We start from the raw sequence: 23786 nt of genomic DNA on the forward strand, positions 1-23786 counted from the left end.
CATTTAAAAAGTTAAGCACTGCCTTGGTTTCAAACAGAGGTTCTGGGCCAAGAAACAGTGTCGGATGTAAGGAGATATTTTGTTTATAAGCAAAAGGAAAGTGTCTTCTACGCTCTGTTTCTGCTTCCCGGCACTCCAGCAAGACGTGGAGTACGGTCAGCCTTTCACCACATCTGCCACAGAGGGGAGGTTCAGCACCAGTTAAAAGGTATGAATGTGTACCATATGTATGTCCTATTCTAAGGGGGCAAAAGAGAACTTCAGTATGTCGTGACTTTGTTAATGATGGCCAGTTGCCTAAAAGGGGCTTAATTACATGGAGTTTATTCAGTGTTTGTTCATCCCATAAGTGTTGCCAATAGTTTCTGAGTTTTTTGCGTAGAAATGGCTTTAAGTCATTGGCAGGAACGGGTATGGACAAATTGCTAGGTTTTGTTGCTATGGAAGTTGCCATTTTGTCGGCAAGCTCGTTACCCTCTATACACCTGTGCCCAGGCACCCAACATATTACAACCTGTTGATTAGAGGCATACATATTGCAGAACAGAGAATAGAGGTCATCTTTAACAGGATTTTTATGTTTTCGTAGTGATTGGAACGTTTTGACGACACTTAGGGAATCTGTGAATATAATGGCCTTTGGGAGCTTTGGTTTCCTAATGTGTTTAGCAGCTGGCAGTATTGCATATGCCTCTACCGTGAAGATACTAGTTTCAGGATGTAGAACGTCGGATTCCGAAAATGATGGGCCAACGGCCACGTAATATACGCCGGCTTGTGACTTTGACGCATCTGTGTAAAACTCTGGACAGGTGTACTTTGACTGAAGCTCTCGAAAGTGCATATGCATGTGCGCATGTGGGGCGTGTTTTGTTACATCTACAAATGATCTATCGAATTCAACAATTTGCCATTTCCACGGCTGTAATAGCTTTGCTGGCGCCATTAGAGGAGTTGTAAAGACTGAAACACCCATTTCCTCACTGAAGTTCCTTAAACGCAGTGAAAAGGGCTATCTTATTGCAGGTCGGTTACTAAAGAGGGTGGCTCTAGTCATACCATTTATAGCTGAATAAGAGGGGTGCTCATCCTTAGAGTGTACTTTCGGATAATACAAGAAACTGGAGTACGACCTCTGCAGATGCAGTGACCACTCGTTTGATTCTGCGTAAAGACTTTCTATTGGGCTTGTCCTGAATGCACCGGTTGTCAGGTGGATACCTAGACGGTAAACAGAGTCAAGTATCTTTAGAGCGCTTGGAGTGGCAGACTGATACACTATGGCCCCATAGTCTAAGCGTATGCATATAAGGCTTTTGTATAGATTCATGAGACCTTTTCTGTCACTGCCCCATGTTGTGTGCGACAGAATTTTAACGATGTTCATTGTTTTGTGGCATTTGTTCTTTAGGTATTTTATGTGTGAAATGAAGCTTAGTTTGAAGTATAAAATAATGCCATGAAATTTTTGTTCGGTGTTCACAGGCAATCGCAGTCCATGCAGCTCTATGTCAGGATCCGGGAGTAGGCCTCTCTTTCTTGAGAATAGAACGCAGGAACTTTTCAGTGGATTTAACCTAAATCCATTCTCGAACGCCCATGTTGACACTTTATTGAGGCCAAGTTGAATCTGTCGCTCGCAGACTGCGAGATTACAGGACCTGAAACCTATTTGCACCTCATCAACGTAAGTAGAATAAAATATATTTCGTGGCATGTATGCACGCAAAGAATTCATTTTTACAATAAACAGAGTGCAACTAAGTACACCACCTTGTGGTACACCAGTTTCCTCAATAAATGACCTGGACAGGGCATCGCCAACTCTAACACGGAATGTACGATTGGATAGGTAACTTTCAATTATATTAAGCATATTACCACGGATGCCCATTTCTGAGAGATCCCTCAAAATACCGTAGCGCCAGGTTGTGTCATATGCTTTTTCGATGTCAAGAAACACGGCCAGAAAGAACTGTTTGTGGACGAAAGCGTCACGAATGCATGCATCAATAAGGACGAGATGGTCGGTTGTGGAACGACCTTCTCTAAACCCACATTGATATGGGTCAAGTAATTTGTTTGCTTCAAGGAGATGTAAAAGCCGACGATTATAATCATCTTTTCAAATAACTTGCAGATGCAACTTGTTAATGCTATGGGCCGGTAACTTGCGACTGAGGACGGATCTTTTCCTTGTTTCAAGATAGGTACCACAATAGCTTCTTTCCATGAATCTGGAATGTACCCTGCTGCCCAGATGGTGTTGAAAAGGGACAGTAGTGCTACTTGTGTGTCTGGATGAAGATGTTTAATCATTGTGTACATGACTCTATCAGGTCCCGGGGATGATTTCATACAAGTGTTCAAGGCAGCTTTGAGCTCGGCAGTTCTAAATGGTAGGTTATAAGGTTCATTGGGGCTACATTTACGGTTGAACGCCTTATTTTCCGTTACTGCTTTGTGTTTCAGGAATGCCTCTGAATAATTGACCGAACTGGATACACGCTGAAAATATTCCCCAATTGCGTTAGCCTGGTCGTCAAGGCTTTCGCCTTGATCGTCCACCAACGGCAATAGGTAAGGTTGCCGACTTGATAATTTGCGTAGTCTGTTCCACACTTTTGCTTCCTGCGTGTAGGAGTTTATACTCGAGATGAATCTTTCCCAGCTCTCTTTTTTAGCTTTACGTCGTGTTCTCCTGCCTTGCGACTTCACGTGTTTGAAATTTAGGAGATTTTCTGCGGTTGGGGACTTTCGCAGCAAGCCCCAAGCCTTATTTTGCTTCTTACGAGCAGTCCTACAATCTTCATTCCACCAGGGAACACGCCTCTTTTTTGGAGCCCCGTTTGTTTGTGGTATGCACTCGAATGCGGCGTCAGTTATAAAAGCGGTAAAAAAGGTGACAGCATCGTTGATATTAAAATCGCTAAGAGCATTTCGAGGCATCTGTGTCATTTGGGGAAATATTGCCCAATCAGCGGATTCTAGTTTCCATCGAGGGGTCCGTGTAAAGAGATCATGTTGTTCTGATGTTTTAAGACTAATGGGAAAATGATCACTGCCATATAGGTTTTTAATTACGTCCCATTCCGGGAAGGGCACAAGTGTGGCAGAGCAGATAGCTAGGTCTATTGCAGAGTAACTGTTGTGTTTGATACTGTAAAATGTCGGCTCTTTCTTATTCAGTAGGCATGCACCGGAGTTCAAGAGAAACTGTTCTATCATGCGGCCCCTCGCATCACACCGCGGGTCACCCCAGAGCGGATTGTGTGCGTTGAAATCACCGAGTAGGATAAATGGCTCCGGAAGCTGGTTTATGAGAAATTAAAACTCTAATCTGTTGAGTTTATAGTCAGGAAGGATATAGATGGAGCAGATTGTTACAAGCTTATTAAGTACAATCGCACGAATGGCAACAGCTTCGAGAGGGGTTTGAAGCATCAGCTGCTGGCTAGCAATAGAGTTTACAGTGATGATTGCGACACCACCTGCCGAGGCAAGGGCGTTCTCGCGATCTTTACGAAATATGACATACGAATTCAGGAAGTTTGTGTTGGTTGATTTTAGATGTGTCTCTTGGATACAGAGTACTTTGGGGTTATATTTTTCTAGCAGTTCCTTAATGTCATCAAGGTTACGCAGTAGACCTCTAGCATTCCACTGAAGGATCTGCGTCGCCATAATAACAAAAAATAGAGGTGAGGTGTACTCTCATGCCAAGATTTCAACATTTATGTCATGCTTTTCTTTCCGGGACCTGTTATTCTCGGCTTTTCTTTTGCGGCACGATCAAGAGAGCTGCGCCGCTCATTCGACACTGATGGTGCCGAGAGGCTTGGGTTTGTGTCCATTGACTCCTGGGAGGCACTGGATGAGCGCGCTGCGCGCGAAGAGACATGTACTTTAGGCCTCCCCTCACGAGGAGAGGCGCTTAGGACCACCGAGCCACTAGGCTGCTGGCCCGTCTTCGAAGATGGCAGAGCGGCATCTGCCGCGTCCGCCTTGGGGGCGGGAGGCGGAGCCGCCGGCCCTACATGTGAGGTCCGAGCGGTCGCCTTCGACCGTTGTGACACTGCCCCCTTGTGTGCCACATCGGCGTACGTAGTGCACTGCACTATTGAGAAACGCTTTCGGGCTTCCTTGAAAGAGATGTTTTCTTTGATTTTCAGTGTTATGATTTCTTTTTCCTTTTTCCAAGCAGGGCAAGAACGAGAGTATGAGGGGTGCCCACCGTCGCAGTTTGCGCAGTGGAGTTCGTTGTTACAGTCGTCAGCGGGATGGTCATGGTCACCGCACTTAGCACAGGTGAGCCGCCCTCGGCAGCTCAGAGATACGTGGCCGTACCTTTGGCACTTGAAACATGTCCGTGGGTTTGGTATATATGGCCTGACGCGTATTTTGATATATCCTGTTTCAGTGTATTCAGGAAGTCTGCTCGAGCCAAATGTCAGAATTAAGTGCTTAGTAGGTATTTCTTTGTCATCACGGCATATTTTGATTCTTTGCACATCGATCACATTGTGCTCTTTCCATCCTTATAGCAATTCCACTTCACTAAGGTCGATGAAGTCGTCGTCTGAGACTACCCCAAGAACAGTGTTCAGGGACTTATGCTGCGTGACTGTTATCGGAATGTCCCCGATTTTCTCAAGAGTCGTCAATTTGTCGTGTTGGCTTTTGCTGCATATTTCGAGAAGCAGATCTCCACTTGCCATTTTTGTTGCTTTGTAGCCTGAGCTAAGCTTTTCTGCATGGCATTTGGACATAAGGAACGGGGAAATTACTCGAGCTGATTTTTCTTGTTGTTGACTGTGCAGTACATGGAAGCGAGGAAAGTTTTCTTTGGTTTGGCTCAGGAACTGAAACGTGACATCAGTGCGCCCTCTCTTGAGGTAGGGGAGGTAGGGGATCAGGTAGGGGAGCAAAGGGAGTACCAATTACATGTTTTCTTGTTATTCAGCAGCGATGGTAGCCACCCACCACCGAGCCCAACGAGGGGACGCTACAAGGTTTTAGTAACACTCGCAGACACCAGCTATACATCACTGCTATAACCTAATATAATAGACCCAAGGTTGGATGTACACCAGGTTAACCCTTGCTGCCTGGAAGGTTGGAAGTAAAACGAAGTAAAGAGAAGACAGGACAGATGGAAAGTGAGAGAGAAAGACGAAGGCTGGAGGGAGAGAGAGACAGGAAGAGGCAGCTGCCGATTTGCCGGCAGATAAATTGCCGTTCGCATGATTACGCATGCAAGACAGTGCCGACCGGCGCAAAGCTCCTCCCTTATCTCGGTATCATGGTGCTCTCATGGTCGTTTCGTTAACCTTGGTAGGCTCCCCGCACACTGCTTCCCATAACATCGAGTCCCACAGGGAGTGGGATCTGCCGGCTTTTTTTTTTACTTTGCTTGCTCATAGAAGACGATGACGGCGGTGACCCGCACACCATCAAAATTGTTGCGTGAGCGTTTGCATATATAGGTAAGACATCGACGATGACGGGTTGGTGTAGTAACTGACTACACCAACCCGGCTGACGGGGGTATGAGCCATTGACGATGTTTGTAGCTTTCGTGTCGTCGACGCGTTTTCGCTCAAGGACATTGAAGGTCGACTGCACGATGAGACATATAAGGCTTTCGCCTTAATACTTAAACAGCAAAAAACAAACGCACCGCGTCGACACGGCAGGGTGCATTGATTACGCAATACCGGAAGTCTCGCACCGAAAGTCTCCTTGGGCGGAGAATTGAGGTACAGGTTATGTGTTTACAAGCAGTGAAACCATCTATAGGCTACCGTGGCGGGTAACATGGAATACTCTTTGAAAGTGAGCAGCAGCAGTTTACACAAGTTTCGTTTTAACAGCACATTCATTCCCTTCTGCATGATATTCCGGCGCATACTCAAAAAGCGGGATGGGAACCTGTGTCAGGTGCGTTGGAGCGCGCACCTGGCACCCTACGCGCTCCCGACGACGACAGCGCCCCAGAGAAGGCCTGGTGGCAGTCAAAATTTTCATCCTATTTGTCAGCGCCGTCACACTGCCCCTTCTAGCCACCTTGCACTGACCTTTGATGATGATTTAATGGCACCCCTTTGAAACTGGGAGGTGACAAATAGCCACCTAGCCTGCTTGATTAGTTCATCGCCCTTAGTGCCACGTGGAGAAGCTTCAAGCTACTAAACCGTGTAGTTACTGTGCAGCCCAATAGAGGGAGCTAAAAGCTGACGTGACGACAAAAATAAAGTTCTCAATAGGGGTTCAGAAAGTTTGGTGAAAACAATTCCTCGCGGTTTTTTTTTTTTGAAGATAGGTAGGACATTATAATAATCAGAGCGTGGTGGCGCAATCCACCGCCCCGTTCCAAAGTGGACGCTCCTAGCATGCGTCCATCCATCCATCCATCCATCCGTCCGTCTGTCCGTCCGTCCGTCCGTCCGTCCGTCCATCCATCCATCCATCCATCCATCCATCCATCCATCCATCCATCCATCCATCCATCCATCCATCCATCCATCCATCCATCCGTCCGTCCGTCCGTCCATCCGTCCGTCCGTCCGTCCGTCCGTCCGTCCGTCCGTCCGTCCGTCCGTCCGTCCGTCCGTCCGTCCATCCATCCATCCATCCATCCATCCATCCATCCATCCATCCATCCATCTGTCCATCCATCCATCCATCCATCCATCCATCCATCCATCCATCCATCCATCCATCCATCCATCCATCCATCCATCCATCCATCCATCCATCCATCCATCCATCCATCCACGAGGGGGAAAAAGGGGAAAAAGATTAATGAGATGTATACAAGAGTTCTAGATAAAAATACATGTATAGCATACCTGATTAGATCAAGCAGGCTATAGGTGACTATTTGTCACCGCCCCGTTTCAAAGGGGACGCCATTAAATCATCATCATGTGTTGAATTCTGGGGTTTTATGTTCGAAAACCACGATTTGATTATGAGGCACGCCGTAGTGAGTGACTCCGGATTAATTTTGACCACCAGGGGCTGTGCTCCCAGTACACGGGACACGGGCGTTTTTGCATTTCGCCCCCATTGAAATGCGGCCGCCGCGGCCGGGATTTGATTGCGCTAACTCGTACTTAGCGTAACACGATAGCCGCTAAGCCACCGCGGCGGGTGACGAGATCTGTATGCTGCAGCAAAAATGCGGAGACCACTCAGCACATCCTAATGGAATGCGAAGGGATTCACCCAATGAGAATCGTAGATAACGTACACCTTCCAGAAGCACTTGGATTTAAAGTGAACGGAAGCATCCACCGGTTAGCAGTCGAGATAAGCAAGAGACGTTAGAGTATTGTTGGAAAAAAACGCAGGGATGAAATTGATGTGAGCAGATCCGTAACAGGCATAGGTAGCGATACAAGGTAGACAGAGAAGTTTTGGGCCAACGAAAATTCGCCGACGATTACGATACTCCCAAATGCGAAATTTGAGCGCAACTGTAAAAGTGTTTACATTTCGCGATATATTGGCTGGCGTGGCACGACGTGCGGCATGTTGCAAACGGAGCGAAGTGTGGCGCGACGGCCTCGCTAATTGAGAGATCGCGAGAGGCAGCGCGTGGGTGACGCGTGGGCGCGATTCACAGCAGCCGCCGCAGACAGCCCTCGGCTCATGCAGCGCTTTGTTTCCATACAGACGACACGCGCTACTCTGGCGCCATCTCGTAGTCATCGCCGCAAAGCCGCTCGTGCGCGGCACTACGCTTTTATTCTCACGCTTTCGCCATACCCTCCTTCTCCGCTTTCCACTTCATGGTGCCGCTTCACCCTCCTCCTCGCGCTTTTTTCACTCTCGCCGCTCTTTTCATCCCCGCTGTGCTCCGCGTTCGCTCTCATCTTTCGCTGTGCTCTTTCGCTCGCCGCAGGAACAGGCTGTGCTTTAAAATAAAGATATGAAGATGCATACCAATATGCTAGAATGAAAACCTTGTATAATATACACGATTAAATCAAGCAGGCTAGGGATTATTTGTGACTGCCCCGTTTCAGAGAGGACACCAATAAATCATCATTATCATTAAAAAAACTGACATTTTTTACACTTTCAGTACAACCCGGTAAAGTCGCGCCAGAGCAACACAGGACACTTACGCATACTATATATTTTCATCGGGCGAGCCTGCGGCTGCGCTGCTTGAATGTGTTGCCGTCACATGCTGCGGAAAAATTTGGGGATGTTTTATAACTCGTTCTCCGTGAAAATTACGTGATTTCAGTTCATACAAGGTCATCGGGCAACCACTGTGTAGCCTTTAGGTGCAGCGGCAACTACAGTCTGAGGGAATTTCTCTTGGCGGTGCAAACATACGACGTGCATCATCAGTTGCGGTGTGTGTGTGTGTGTGTGTGTGTAGGGAACTATTTTGGCTGTATCGGTTTTCACTCGACAAAGACAACCGGCGTCTATGAATTGCCAGCGAGAATTGTAAAATCTTCTATCTGATCGCAACCGCAGTAATTTGGGCCTTTTAGTGTACCACGGTAAACGATTTTGAATAGCGCAAAGACGAGGGAGGAAAAAAGAGCGAGAGGCAGAGCGCTATCTTCCAACGTCTCTCGTTGTTTGTCTTCCCTTGCGCTATTCAACATCTTCCATCTCATAAATTGGCCTGGGAACACGCTGAAGGAGCGCATGCTCGTGTACGGCCTACCCAATGCGAACCTTAAACATTTAAGCGCTAGTCGTTATAAAATATTTGTTTCCGCCACCGGCATCACGAACAGTCCGTAGATTTGAAATCACTTTGCTATGTCTACGCTAGCCTTCTGTTTGAGGCCGATGGCGTTGCTCAACACAGCAATCACTGCGGTTGTTAAACCAGGCATGATACATTTATAATCGACGAACACAGGAATAAACCAAGTATACGTAAAGAGCGGAAACCATCAAGTGGTTTTATTCGTTTAGAAGCTGCATATATAGGCAGTGTTCACAAGTGCCAAAAAAAAAGGAAGGGGGAGGGGAGGAGAGGGGGGATGGCACGTCAAGCCTGCCCCAAGTCAACAAAATCTGCGCAGAAAATTGTTTTCTGCATAATACAAGGTAACAGAAGTGTCACTTACGCAGTCATCGACCTTTTCCTTGATGTATATATAATAAACAAGCTTCCAAAAGCTCACTGGTTAGTTTGTTCTTGCTCCTGCCTGGAGTCTTAATGTTCTTGAACAGTGGCTCACATTCTTTGCATATAATGCAAAGAGCGGGCAAGTTCGCTCCTTCTCTTTTCCGAATTGACCATGAGTGCTCCCCTACGCGTTCATTCACCCGCCTTCTGTTTGGCCCACATATAATCGCCCACACTTGAGCGGGGTATAAGATACCACGCCTGTGGCATATTTCAAGAAAGTTTCGGCAAGCTTTATTCCGCAACCCAGCGAAGGTTTTTGCCACAGACAACGCCATAGGCACGCTATGCTTGTTCGCCACTTTTGTTATGTTGTGGGCGACTTTGTGCACAACCGTGGTCTTCTTTCTGAGCAAACACTCCGTGCTGCTGCGATGGTTCTCTTTTTTTCTTTCTTTTTTACCTTCTCAGGAAGGTTCTCAGCCACAGGTGTGCTGACGTCGCAGGGGAAGTCGGCTGAAAGCAGCCTATTACAATGTGATTACAGAAGTCGTCGTGCATAGCATGCGGGCATGATTTTGTAAGAGCAGATTCCTGGCCAGAACTTGCAATTGCCCTTTTAACTGTCTTCGAATGTGCATATGGTGCTCCATTAGGCACCTGCGCTCGTGGTGCGTAATGCCAGCAGATATTATGCAAGCCGAACAGCAAGATCTAAAAACTGCAACGATTCGTTAGTTTGAAGTTCGTGCGTTAACGCCAAACCCTTCCCATATTGTCTAAAAATGGTTAAAATACTAACCACTCAATCAGTGCACGTGATTGCTTCTTTCTTTGGATACAGCAATAAAAAAAATTAGAGGACGCTAAAGCTTCGCCTTTAAGAGTGGAACGCGATAGCATTCAAAAATCCCTGGCTTCCCTTATCATCCCTTATCAGGCTTCCCGGCAACTGCAGCTTTCTTTTTTCTCCAACTTCGCCTCCGCATGCGGCTGATGATGATGATGATGATTTATTGGCATCCCCTTTGAAACGGGGCGGTGACAAATAGTCACCTAGTCTGCTTGATTTTCTCAGGTGTACTATACATGTTCTTTACCTAGCATTTTTGTATACCTCTCATTATTTTTCTTTTTCAAAAATGTACCTTGTACCGCTGCCTATGATTTTAAAAGATCAGGTCGTATCCATCTTTTCCCTGCTTTTTTTCCACCAGTACTCTAATCGTCTCTTGCTTATCTCTACGGCTGATCTGTTGATGTTTCCCTCCACTTTAAACCCAAGCGCTTCTGGGAGTTGCACGTTACCTACGGTTCTCGCTGGGTGGATCCCGTCGCATTCCATTAGGATGTGCTGAGTGGTCTGTGGATCTTTAGTGCAGCATACACATGCTTCATCTAGGTTCCGAATATTTGCTCAGGTATGTTTTTGTCCTTAGGCAACCGGCTCGAGCATCATATAGCAGGCGCTGCCCTTTGTGTTATCGTACAAATTTTCCCTTCTAATGTCTTTCTTCTCATTCTTGTATATCTTCATTGTCCTTTTTGTTTCCATTCTTTGCATCCAATTCACCGTCTCTATTTCTCTCACTTTCTTTCTGATGACTCCTGGTTGTCTATTTACAGTTTAGATTATCCTGTACTTAGTTGCCAACTTCCTTGACCTCTTCCTCCATTCTGTGTCCACGCTTTTCATGTACAGATACTTGTGCACTTTAGCCGCCCATTTATTTTCATCCATGTTCCTGAGCCTTTCTTGAAGACTAATTTTGCTCTGTGCTTCTCTGACTTCAAAAGAGGCCCAACCCATGTCACCCTACATTGCTCATTTGTGGTATTACCGTGGGCTCCCAAAGCCAACCGGCCTACTGATCTTTAATGAACTTCCAAACACGACAATACATCCGATTGTAAGCATAGAATGACATTTGCGAATGTTAGCGCTGGCACCATTACTCCTTTCCAGATTCCACGCACCACCTCATACTTATTGTTGCCCCACAGTGCTCTGTGTTTCATTATTGCTACATTCCGCTTCCCCTTTATTTTCAGATTATCCTGGTGGTTGCTTGAGTAATTTTTTCCTTCGTTTATGTGTACGCCGAGGTACTTATATTGCTTCACTATGGGTATTACTTGCTGTTGGATTGACACCACGAAGTTACTCGTCTCTTCATTAAAGATCATAATCCCTGATTTCTCTGTGCTAAACTTAAGGCCTACATTTGTCGCTGCGTGCCCAAAGATATTCGCAAGTATCTGTAAATCTTTTTTATTGTCCGCTAGTAGCACAATGTCGTCTGCGTACATCAGTCCAGGGACCTTCTGTTGCACCATTTGTCCATTACTCATGTAGGATAAATCAAAACCTAATTCGCTGTTTTCCAGTGGTCTTTCTTTACTCTTAACGTAAAGCGTGAACAACAATGGTGACAGAGGGAATCCTTGCTTCAATCCTTGGTGAATTCCCACCATTTCATTACCTTTTCGACCGTCCCATACAACTTGTACTTGGTTGTCTCTATATATCCCCCTCAGAAGCTCCACGAAATCGTTATCTATGCCTTCATGCTGAAGAATATCCCATAACAATTCCCTGTCTACGTTGTCATAAGCTCCTTTAATATCTAGAAATGCTATCGATAAAGGTCTTTTCTGAGCTACTGAAATCTCCATGCACTGAGTTAGTACAAACATATTATCCTCTAAGCGTCTGCCTGGCCTGAACCCATTCTGTAGTTCCCCCAATACTTCGTTTTTCTCCACCCACTTCGACAGTTCTAATTTTATGGCTTGCAGTGCCATTCTTTATATCACCGACGTTACTGTTACTGGCCTGTACGAGCTCGTCTTATCCTTATCTCCTTTGCCTTTGTAGATGAGATTCATCTTGCTTTCACGCCATCCAACGGGAATTTTCTTTGTTCTAATCACTTGCTCTATGGCATTAGTCAGCAGTGCCTTGCTTTTTGGACCGAGGTTTTTGATTAGCTGTATTGGGATTTCATCGGGTCCTGCTGCCATGTTGTTAGGGACATTTTCTGCTGCGTTTTTCGAATAAAAGCTTTCTTTGCTTAATGTTTATATTTCAGGTCTCTCTGCTGTTGCTGGATCTGTTGTCTGAACTACGCTTTTTATCGTGCCGAAGTTATCTCTAATAACGTCTGTGATGTACCGCAGCGCATCGTCTCCTTCGTAGATGTTACCGTCTTCATCCCTTATAGCCGTTTGCGAGTATTTAGTTGGAGCTCCGAGTGCTTTTATATGGTTCCAGAACGTTTTTTTTACTACCGAGGAGGCGAGCGCCATCTGGATGGCGTTTTTGCAAGGAACTAACCACGCCGCGCCGCTGTACGAGTGGCAGAAATGCTGAAAAGGGGCTTGTGTTTGAGTTTCCGGGTAAAAGAATTATGTTTTGTCGTATGTTCAAATTACAATCCGACGCTATCACGTCTGTAGGTTGTGGCTACGTCGTACTTTACGATTTTTCTGACAGACTTTACTTTAAGAAATTCATTTAGTTCACTAACGCCTCTGCGCCAAGCGGACGGCTTGCGTGGTCGGGGTGGTTCGGAGTGATTTCTTGGGCCGCGGGTGCCGACGCCGATGCCGACAACGACGCCGACGCTGGATTTTCTACGACACGGGGTTTTAAGGCTGCCGCGTTGAAATCGTCAACATATTTAAAAGCCTTAAGTACCCCCTGATTAGTGAACTCGTGAATCAGGGAGCGGTCAATGGCAGCTAAAAATATATGACATAGGATCAAATCCTGGCAGTCCAGAGGGCCGTCAGGTTTGACATGATGGTCCCCAAGTGGGCCTAGCCAGGTGTCGTCGAGTTTACTCGCGTCTGTTGTGGACCGAATAAAGTTCATTCACTCACTCACTCACATAGGATCGGGGCGACACAGAAACCAATACAAATGCCGTGCCGTTGAATGTAAAAGTCGTCGTTTAAAGATATAAAGAAGGTGACTTGCAAACAAAAGTCGAGCGAGGACATTCAATCAGTTTGATCAGTTTTCAATTTTCAATTTTCCAGAGGGATCAGTTCAATCAGAGTGATCAGTTCTTTGTGGCAAAAAAATAACGGGCGAAAGGGTGATGACTGCGTAGGTAACACTTGTGTTACCTTGAAAACACGGGGAGAATGGTTACCTTGGAAAACACGGGGAAACACAAGCCGTATGTCGCCTTGAAAAAGACAAGTCCACTTGTCGAAACGTCGGCTCCTGCTCTCACCTTGTTCTTGTGTTGCTCACTTCTGTTACCTTCTATTATGCAGAAACAATTTTGTGCGCAGTTTTTGTTGACTTGAGGAAGGCTTGATTTGCCATCCCCCCCCCCCCCCTTTCCCTTTGTTTTTTTTTGAACGTGTAAACACTGTCTATATTTCGAAACGAATAAAACCAGTTGATAGGCTGCGCTCTTTCCGCCTCTATCAACTCCACCAACTCGCCAAGCAATAAGTTCTAAACTACATTTATAAGCGTTGTGCTTCGGCATGGCATTTTTGTCCTTAATAGCATTGATATCCAAGGAAGATCGCATAAAATGAGTCCGACGGCTATTTGTGCGAACAAAATTTACGTAATACGGATGAGTGCATGCAGCGTTGAGAGCTAGACGAACAAAACGGCAAATAGTTCTCATCCTATTTCCTGAAAAAAAAAGAAAAAAAAACAGGCTCACGCCGCACTATGACCTCGCATAGTCATCCCGCATGCTTGCACCATGTGCTATATACAGGGTGTCCCAACTATCATGCACCAAGATTTAAAAAAAATGCAAATATCACGCAGCTGGACAGAACCAAAGTAATGTTGTTTGCCGTCGCTTGAAGATACTCAGATTATTTTTTGCATTCCGCCTAATGTCATCGTCATCATCATCAGCCTATATTTATGTCTACTGCAGGACATAAATTATGATATAAATAGTCTAATTATTTAATAAACTTCTCAAATATTATAATTAGTTGAAAAGCGTCAATGAGAAAATTGTAGAGCAACATGAAGAACTCTCGATAAAGCTTTCTGTTGTTCAATACGTGCTACATAAAAGTGTTTATTAGTGCACTTCTCTGCCGACACTGCCCAATCACGCACACAAGCCACACGGTTTATGCGGACTGTATATTGGCACGTATACATGTTTATCTTTCACCGGTGGCCGCTTTCCACCGGCTAACAAATGTTAAACGTTATCGCTCGGCGCAGGACGCGCCTGTATCGGAAGTTTCTAGAACGTTATCGATGCTTCTTTCCGTTGCCTGTTTTCACCGACGCTTATGTTATCTGATTGTATGACCGACGCGAATTGTCTAGAACTTTCTGGAAGACACGCGGGCATCAGGGATTAATCTAGAACCTTCGATGACTCAGGTATAAAAGCCGACGCGTTTCGCCGCTGATTAGATTTTCGACGATCGCCGACTGTGTTCGCCGCTATCGTTGTGCTTTGAGTGTAGCTTGCTTTTGTGGGCACAGGTTCGCCCAATAAACAACCAGTTTCGTCATACACAGTTTTGCGACTGTTTTCTTTACCGTCACTACTACGTGACAATATGTTTATGATGTTCACTTTAATTCTGAATAAAAGTACATTCTATTATATTCTATTCTAGTGGACAATGCAAGAAATTTACACACGAATATGTGTGGCAATGCAGCGACAAATGTAGGCCCTAAGTGTAGCACAGAGAAATCCGGAATTGCGATCTTTAGTGAAGAGACGAGTAATTACGTGGAGTCAATTCAACAAGTCATACAGTATAAATATATCGGCGTATACATAAACGAAGGAAAGACTTACTCAAGCAACCACCAAGATAACCTGAAAATAAAGGGTAAAGTGGAATACAGCAATAATGAAACAGAGATCTGTGGGGCCGCAATAAGTATGAGGTGGTGCGTGGAATCTGGAAAGGAGTAATGGTGCCAGCGCTAACATTCGCTAATGCCAATCTATGCTTACAATCGGATGTATTGTCGTGTTTGGAAGTTCACTAAAGATCAGTAGGCCGGTTGGCTTTGGGAGCCCACGGTAATACCACAAACGAGCAGTGTAGGGTGACATGTGTTGGGCCTCTTTTGAAGTCAGAGATGCACAGAGCAAAATTAGTTTTGAAGAAAAGCTCAGTAACATGGATGAAAATAAATGGGCGGCTAAAGTGCACAAGTACCTGTATCTGAAAAGCGTGGACACATAATGGAGGAAGAGGTCAAGGAAGTTGGCAACGAAGTACAGGATAATCTAAACTGTAAATAGACAACCAGGAGTCATCAGAAAGAAAGTGAGAGAAATAGAGACCGTGAATTGGATGCAAAGAATGGAAACAAAAAGGACAATGGAGATATACAAGAATGAGAATAAAGAAATTAGAAGGGAAAATCTGTGCGATAACACAAAGGGCAGTGCATTGCTATTTGAGTCTCGAGCCGGTTGCCTAAGGACCAAAACATACCGGAGCAAATATTCGGAACTAGATGAAGCATGTTTATGCTCCAGTAAAGATCAACAGACCACTCAGCACATCCTCATGGAATGCGACGGGATCCACTCAGCGAGAACCGTAGGTAACGTGCAACTCCCAGAAGCGCTTGGGTTTAAAGTGGAAGGAAACTTCAACCGGCTAGGAGGAGTCATTTAGAGTATTGGTGAAAAAAAAATGCCGGGAAGAAATTGATACGACCGGATCTGTTACAAGCATAGGTAGCGGATGAAAGAAAATTAGAGCGATGTATACAAAGATGCTCGAGAACAAGTTAAAGACCGCACAAAGAGGGATGGAACGAAAAATGTTAAGCCTAACGTTAAGAGACAGGAAAGAAGCGGTGTGGATCAGAGAACAAACGGGGATAGCCAATATTCTACTTGACATCAAGCGGAAAGAAATGTAGCTGGGCAGGCAATGTGATGCGTAGGATAGATAACCGGTGGGCCATTAGAGTTATAGAATGGGTACCAAGACAAGGGAAGCGCAGTCGAGGACGGCAGAAAACAAGGTAGGGTGATGAAGTTAGGAAATTTGCAGGCGCAGGTTCGAATTAGCTAGTGAAAGACAGGGGTAAGTGGAGATCGCAGGGAGAGGCCTTCGTCCTGCAGTGGACATAAATATAGGCTGATGATGATGAAACTGCATTATTTTGCGTGACGTGCATTAGCCAACAAGAGTGCAGGCTTAGGATCGTTAATAGTCTGTCAGACTTTATTACCCCTCTGTCGGAAGGTAAATTAGGATTAGCCTTGAATGTAGGTCGAGAGAGCAGATGCACCGCAAACCATGTCACATTAGCAGTGTAAATAGCCTTGCACACGTTCACATACGTTGACAGCACGGTCACAGCTGCACTAAGTACAGTATGGATGTCTTAAACGCGCCTAAATGTGCTAATGAATTTCTGCGCGCGAAATGAAGTGTACAAAGGTGGCCGTTCCAGCCAGCGCGCATGACAGCATGATTTCGGCGATGCTTTACTCGATGCTTAGCCTTGCATGACACGCGGTATATGATCCGGCATCCGACTTGTCATATACCAACAATCACCCAAACGTTTTCTAAACATTTCTCACAAAATGCGGCCTTCGATCGGACGCCAGACGACCGACCAATTCCTCGGATATCGTTGAGCGATGGCCGGAGGGATCGAACGGCCGCGGCCAACAGCAGCATTGATGGCGCGAACACAGCCGGCGTCGCCGGCCGGCATCCCCCCCCCCTCCCCCCCCTGCCATCACCCAGCCGAGGCGATCGCTTCAATCGCGCGACTCACTGGCGACATACATATTGGCTATAATTTGATTTTCACATGCAATATTACTTAATATTGTTAAGTAATAGCTAGTATGTCCTCGTTCAAACAGCCATATACAACACCCGTGTAGCAATATAATAAAATTATTTCGAATGTGCACCTGTACCGTGAAGCAGCGCCCAGTCATATACCACTGGCGTGATTGCGAGCAACGATAGCACGCAATTTCGTCTCGAAGACGGAAAGCAAATACCGAACGTCTCAGCGAGGCGGCTCGGCCAACACCACCTATAGTCGGGTACAACTTACAACTTACTTAGTACAACCAGGGCTAGGTCAGCTGGTATACCCCCCGGGTAAACGATGTTTGCGTCACTAGCGCCAATTTGTCCCCTGGTGTTTGGTAGGCCAAACTGTGAAACCAATAAACAATAAAAAAATTGCTGATGCTGCTATGGCAACGCTTTTGTTGATGAGAGAGGAGGAAACGCCGAGCTGCTTGTCGTCTGCTATGCGCTCGACGAGCGCGCGACCGCTTTGTGAGCCGCAAGCGGAAAAGAGCACCGCTTGCATCTTTTTTAGATTGTGTTGCTGCTGCATATACTGTTTTCTACAGCTTTCGGTCGCTAATTTTCTCGGACGTTGAGCACGTCCACGAAACATTTGTTAGGAAATATTTCTCAGGTAAAATGCACGCGAGCTAGCAAGCTCGAAGCGTGACAATTTTGTTTGAGCAAGAAAATTGAGTAGTCGGAAAATGTGGTGTATTCACTGATTTTATTAGCAACGTATTGCAAACGATACAACTCAATACATACCACAATAGCACAGAGCTGTGTAATTCGTACAGTAAATACAAATGTTGGCATCTGTATTGGTTACACAAACATAAGAGAAGTCTTCACACAATTCATCGTATATAGATTATCGCTGCAGGGGTCACCACGTTCATTGGCTGTACACAGCACAATTCACCACAAACGAAGGTTCATAGTAACACGTTCGTGAATAATGAACTGATCATGCAGAGCAGGTGACGAGGACGTTGAGCCCAACATTGCCAGCTCCTTTTTCTTTTTCCATCTTCTGGAAATAAGGGGGAAATGAGCAGCATTTTAGGTCACATGTTTTAAACAAGTCTCAGCACTTTTTTCGCAAAATGGCGCTTCCAACTTATGCGGGTCAGCTTCGATTGTGTATCTTTGCATGACTTCAACTAAAAATATTCCTCTAAGAGACATTAAGCTTTGCTCAAAGTTGCATTGCTATTGTACAATTACGTAACATGTTTAGCATTGGTGTTGTCTCATTAGCTGGCTAGGAACATTGTAGTATTGCAGTTTCTTTTTTTTTAATTTACTTTCGCTTTACCATTGCCTACACAGCCCACAAGAGGTAATTAAGTCAAAATAATTTAAAAGCTGCTCTGCGCCGGCACGCGCACACCTGCTCCTGTAAAATTTCTACTATACAACGAAAATTATGGAGATCGTTGCAGCGTGTACCCAAGACTTAGCTTCGTCGTATTGAATTGTGCGATTTTACGTACCACGATGCGTGCGTGAGACACGCCGTAACAACCGACTGCGAAATATTTCGACCATCGGCGGCGTGCGTTAACTTCGGCCCTATCGAAACTCAATTTATTTCTGCGACCTCGTGTTTCAAAGTGTAACGCCATGTCCGATAAGCGACAACGGCGGGTGACAGATATGCCGCTTACAGCAAGGCCAAGTGGGCTGCGTCTTCTTACGAGCGTGAATTCTGTCGTTGTGAAAAGAAGATATTCGCATCTTTCGCTGCGTCAGGAAGCTGGAAAATATTCGCAGCGTTAGCTACACCAGCAGTTTGGAACACCCTTTACCACGCATGATCATCGAATATTAAGTAAAAACGAAAAGAACGCAATTCCCTGGAGCACGCGCAACAAATTTCGCGGCGTAACGTCACACGAAGCCGTAGCAGACGACATGAAAAAAGAAAGAAAGAAGCGCTCCGTGCTGTTCACTTTTGCGCCGTATCTTGCATACTAGTTCTACACAAAGCAAGAATGCACGCCGCCTGCCTTTATGCCCAAAATCAACAAGTCGGCCTTTGCATACCTACAACCTGGACGACGCTCTTTTGGCCGGCAGGGTGGTCTTGAGCCGAACCAGCCGTGGCTTCTGTGGCTTCTGCCCGGGAGGGTCCTGGAAGATAGGGTAGAAATCGGTCTCGGTTAAGGAGGTAGCGAAGGAAGGCAGTTGTACATTAAGCTGGTTGCATGAAATCCAATGTAAAGGACACACCTTGTACTCATGCTTAAATATGGAACGTGAATTATGTATCAAGCGATAAGGCGCGTGAAAACGAACTACAAATGCGCACACATTCGCAACCGCTAATAAATTGTTTTTCTTACCCTCGTCGATCGGGGACCCCACTTCCACTGCAGCAGTGGGAACAGCCGTCCACAAAAGTCGTGTTTTGGCAGGGTTGGCGTAGGCATTTTCAGCGAAGTGGTCCGAGCAGAGGCGGTAGCCGTTGTACATTTGCTCCCGTGCGAGTCCCTCAAGATCTGCTCTTTGGGCGTAATTCCGCCATACGTCACACCTAGAAAATGAAACAGGTACCACCATGAATATCAATAAACAACACATAAAAGCGACACTAATATATAGAGTGCTAAAAAGCGAGAAAATATGTCACGGGTTCAAAAGTGAAGCGAAGCTCGCCCTTAGCGCAGGTAACATGAACTTCTCGTGACACGGAATGTAAGCAGTCGCTCGTACGTAATTATTTTGGGGGCTTCTTTCTTAAACATTCAAATGTGGTGATGTCACCCCAAGGAACTGCTCGTCGGAATGCTCTGAAGTCGAGCCAGTTCGTCGAATAAGCGCGTTCGGCGAACATATATATACTTTGCAAGATTTCTTCGCGAAGAAAAAAAATGCAGGTCCACCGCTAAAAAAAGCAATACCGAAGCGAAATTTTCGTTTGAGCGTCAGCTGGCATCAACCGGCTCACCAGAAACTGTCCACAAGTAGCTTTACATGCTTACAACGTTACTGAAAAATGCGCAGTGCCAGGAAAAAGAATGACTGTAAAGCAAGGGCAGAAATGTTTCGGTTCGCTCTGTGGCCGTTTTGATAAGCACAGCACATGATTCTTCGTACCGAAAAAAAGTGTGCTTACCTTTCGTCCGCTGGGAAGCGGAAAAATTTGGCTGCGCTGTTCCTTCCCGAGTTGCGGCACCAAAGAGCAGCACAACACGCCTTGTGTCCTGTGCCTAGTTTCGCCGATATTTTCAGATGTTCGCACTCACAAACACCAAAATTGTCGCTTTCCTGCAATTCTAAAAAGTTTCACACGTGGACAGCGAAAAGGGCTGGAGCAGACGAACGGAATGGCAGCAGACGAGATAAGAGCGAGAGCGCCGCCCTTCGGCGCAACGAAGGCCGAGTCTGGATAAATATATAGGGTGTTAAAAAAACCAAAATGGCCAAGGACATATTTTTTTCAACACATAATTGCATAACTTAACTTTATTCATGCGTAGGTTGGAAAGGTAGGGCCACACATGCAAAAGTTGCTGAATTTTCGCTTCCTACCAAAACAATGGCGGACGCTTTATTTCAGAAACCGAAACTAGTCGAAGTGTCCGGCCCCTGGTACAACCAGACGACCGAAGCACGGCAGCCGATTGCCTCCGCGACTAAAGAAACAGTTCCGCTGACGCGACACGGCCCAGTTGGAAGCGAGGGTGCCCTGCTCTCCGTCGGCGGGGTCACCGGCCGTCCGGTTCATGACGTCCCTCCAGAGTGCGCGACCATTGGTGGAGGCTCGTGTGCATTCGCCTTTGAGGAGCGAATGCCGCTGCCTTCTAAAGTTGTACACGACTACAGACTTTTTCAAGGCATCCGCAGGCCTGCGTGACGTCATCACTGTGAGATCTGCCTGGAAGCTGGCTTGACTAAAATGTGCGGTCCGCCTTTTGCCATTCTGCGGCCCCATTGCCGTGTTTACAGCTTCTATATTTTTTGAGTTACAGAAATTTACGACAAGAGAAAGCCTTGCATTTGTAAGTTGGGTTTTTATACATGCCTTGAATTTCTGTTTCCAACCGGTACAAATAATTTACGCAGAAACTCCTCTGGGCCTAAGTACGCGTAAGCATTGTGCCACTGTGTCATACCACTCCACGCAGCCCGCTGTCATTATCAAAACTTGATCCGGCCAGTATAAACGACAGTGCCGCGTCGACACGAACTGCTGCGGACGGCCGCGCAAGGTGAATTCGTGACGCAAGCAAACTACTGCAGGTGGCGGCGCCAGGTGCGCTGATGACGTTCCGATCATCATAAGCCGGTATCACTCTTGAGCATCCGTCCGCGTCGATGCATTATCAACCGTGACCAGCCATTCATGGCGCGGCAGCGAGGGCTCCTATTTTGAAAGCGATCTGCGATGGAGTGCGACTTCGTGCGCGCTGCGTTCTCGCCGGTGAGTTGGTGTTGAAGACATCACGAAGGTGAATTTGCTCCCTGGTACGGGCGCTATTTTGAAAGCGATCGTCTTACGGGACGGGCGGACGCTTTTTCTCGTTGGGTAAGCTTACGAATTAAAAATTATAAACCATCCCATAAAACCTACAGTTTTTTAAGGCAGTAGAGCGGATGTCTTGCATGCGCTAGTAAATACAAAAACGTATTTATCAAAACAATATTTGTGATTTAGTTAACGAGAAATGTTCCATGCCACACAGAGACTATAGATTCAACCAAAAATACACATTTTGAGTGATACGTTGTCTTTAAAGTTTCACACATTTCGGAATATTGCACATAATTTCAGTATCATAAAGAGTTTACGTTCACCAACTAAGAACAATTTTAATGAATCGATGAAATAAACGCATTCCACGTAGTGACAAGATTTCTACAAAGCTTGTCAGAAACAATATTTTTTTCAGGAAATATGACAGAAAGGAGACAGGACATCAACTTTAAATTTCTTCTACACTTTGTTCTGTTATTTTTCAGAACACTCAGTGACCATACGCCAAAACTGTCGAACACGACTTTTTTCAATTTTCCGATGGTCTTGCCAGTATTGCATATATCAGCTTGAGTGTCACAAGAAACGTAAAGTTGACAGCCAAGAATTCTTGATCAGCGATGAATCTGCATATCGACAAAATTGTCAATTAAAGGTCGAATTCTTTAAAGAGAGTTTTTGCAATGAACTCGATGAAAGCATCTAACCTGGAAGCTCAATTTTAAAGCAAAACGCACATTTGTCAGAAATAAAATTTTCACACATTTGAAGACCTGCACAACGATTTGGCCTGATAAAAACATAACGGAGATGCACTATCAGCCTTGAAAAGTGTTCTGCACTTTGTATAGTTATCTTCAAAATGTCCTTTATGTGGAATGCAGCCAAGAACACCTCACACACCGCTTCTCTAGTGTGTATAGGTAATTACGCTTAGAGTGACTTCAGTTTCCGTTTGGCTACTTTGGCTTCGGACAGCATGTTGTTTTCTCGGTGGTGAAGTCGCAGAGATGTCTGGGAAGCTCGTGCGCAGCTAGTACTCAAGGAGCGCGAACTGCGGTGGTGTGGTTGACTACAACCAAGATGGTGGCAGTGCTACTTCCGGAAAACCGGCGCATGCGCAGATCGGTCGCTGGGATCGGTCACTTGCGTCCATTCGGATTGTTTAAGCAATCAGGAGTTGCCGAAACGTGTCGCTGTGGGAAATGGATTTAATAGCTGCGCATATACGAATGCGCAGCTACCATGCTGCCTATGGGAAAGTGAAACGCCAACCGTCGTCTACGTGCATTGGGAAAAGCGTCACTTATTTGACGTCACTTAGTTGACAGTCCGCTCAGAGCGATGTGTCCTAAACCGACGCTCAGCGAAAGCGTCAGTGCGTGCTCACACAAAGACCCGATTGGTGCGTCATCTTTGTCGTTTTATAGCCAAGGTGCATGATGGTGCGTCACTCACACCTTTGGGCTCTTATACTTAATAAAACATGCAAAACCACCGCCGGACAGCTATTTTATATGTAGCGATGCCTTCCGCTCGATTCTATGCCAGTCACCACTCACGGCCGTCTGATGCCGTTGGTAACGCATTCGTGCCCCTGGCGAAAATGCATTGCAAGAAGCATCGCTACGGAATCGCGATGCCTCCGCGTCAGCGGAAGCGGTGCTCAGCCAGCATGCACCTTGCCCACCTGCTTCCGGCGGCGCTTCTTCGCGCGGCGGCGAACGGAGGATGTCCTCGATGAGGAATGACTTGGCGCCCATGACGGCAACGCAGTGCGCCCGCCCGAGCCACTGTGGACGCCGCGGTGGTCGCGCGGCGAGAGTCCGTGGGCGTGGTTGGAGGCGGTTCGCTCGTAGCGCCAATCGCTGCGCGCTGGTTGGGTGGCTCCTCCTTTCAGAGCCCACAAGCGCCCTCCCTTCTGCCTCACACGGCACATCGTTTTTAGGTAGGTTTCGGAGGATTTTGAGCATCGCCAATTTCCCCTCTGACGTGAAGAAACCGCCGCCCAGATTACAGATAACTGTTGCCAGCTATTTTTTCGTTGTAAGACAGGCTGAAGAGCTACGCATGTCGGTTCTTCGGCTGCCGTTTTCTATTTAGCATCCATCAAAATAACTTGTTCAGGGCAGTGAGTCCTTTCATGGATATTGTTAGCTGTTGAAACAAACTGTAAACTGAATGTTTCCGTTTAATTCGTTATCTGCTTTCTGGTAATTTATTTTAGGGGTGTTGAAATCGCGAAATTCCCAAATTGAATTGAATACGAATATTCCAGGGAGCAGCCTACGAATATTGAATCAAATATTTTATATCTGAACCCAGTGAAATGCAATGTTTGCGTGACGTCCTTTACATAGAGAAAGGTTAGCATTACACACA

The 23786-nt window shown here is 46.0% G+C and overlaps 1 protein-coding gene across 1 annotated transcript in view; it reads right to left on the bottom strand.

Annotated features, from left to right (window-relative positions):
* The window catches only part of LOC119447235 (homeobox protein ceh-30-like), a 127547-nt gene extending 104380 nt beyond the window's left edge, over nt 1–23167 (bottom strand). The window contains exon 1 of the mRNA XM_037711485.1: nt 23095–23167. Within this exon, the coding sequence (XP_037567413.1) occupies nt 23095–23167 (73 nt within the window). The remainder of the gene's footprint in view (nt 1–23094) is intronic.
* Nucleotides 23168–23786: the final 619 nt, after the last annotated feature.

The sequence above is a fragment of the Dermacentor silvarum genome, chromosome 1 (assembly GCF_013339745.2).
Source record: "Dermacentor silvarum isolate Dsil-2018 chromosome 1, BIME_Dsil_1.4, whole genome shotgun sequence".
In the NCBI taxonomy this organism is placed as follows: domain Eukaryota; kingdom Metazoa; phylum Arthropoda; class Arachnida; order Ixodida; family Ixodidae; genus Dermacentor; species Dermacentor silvarum.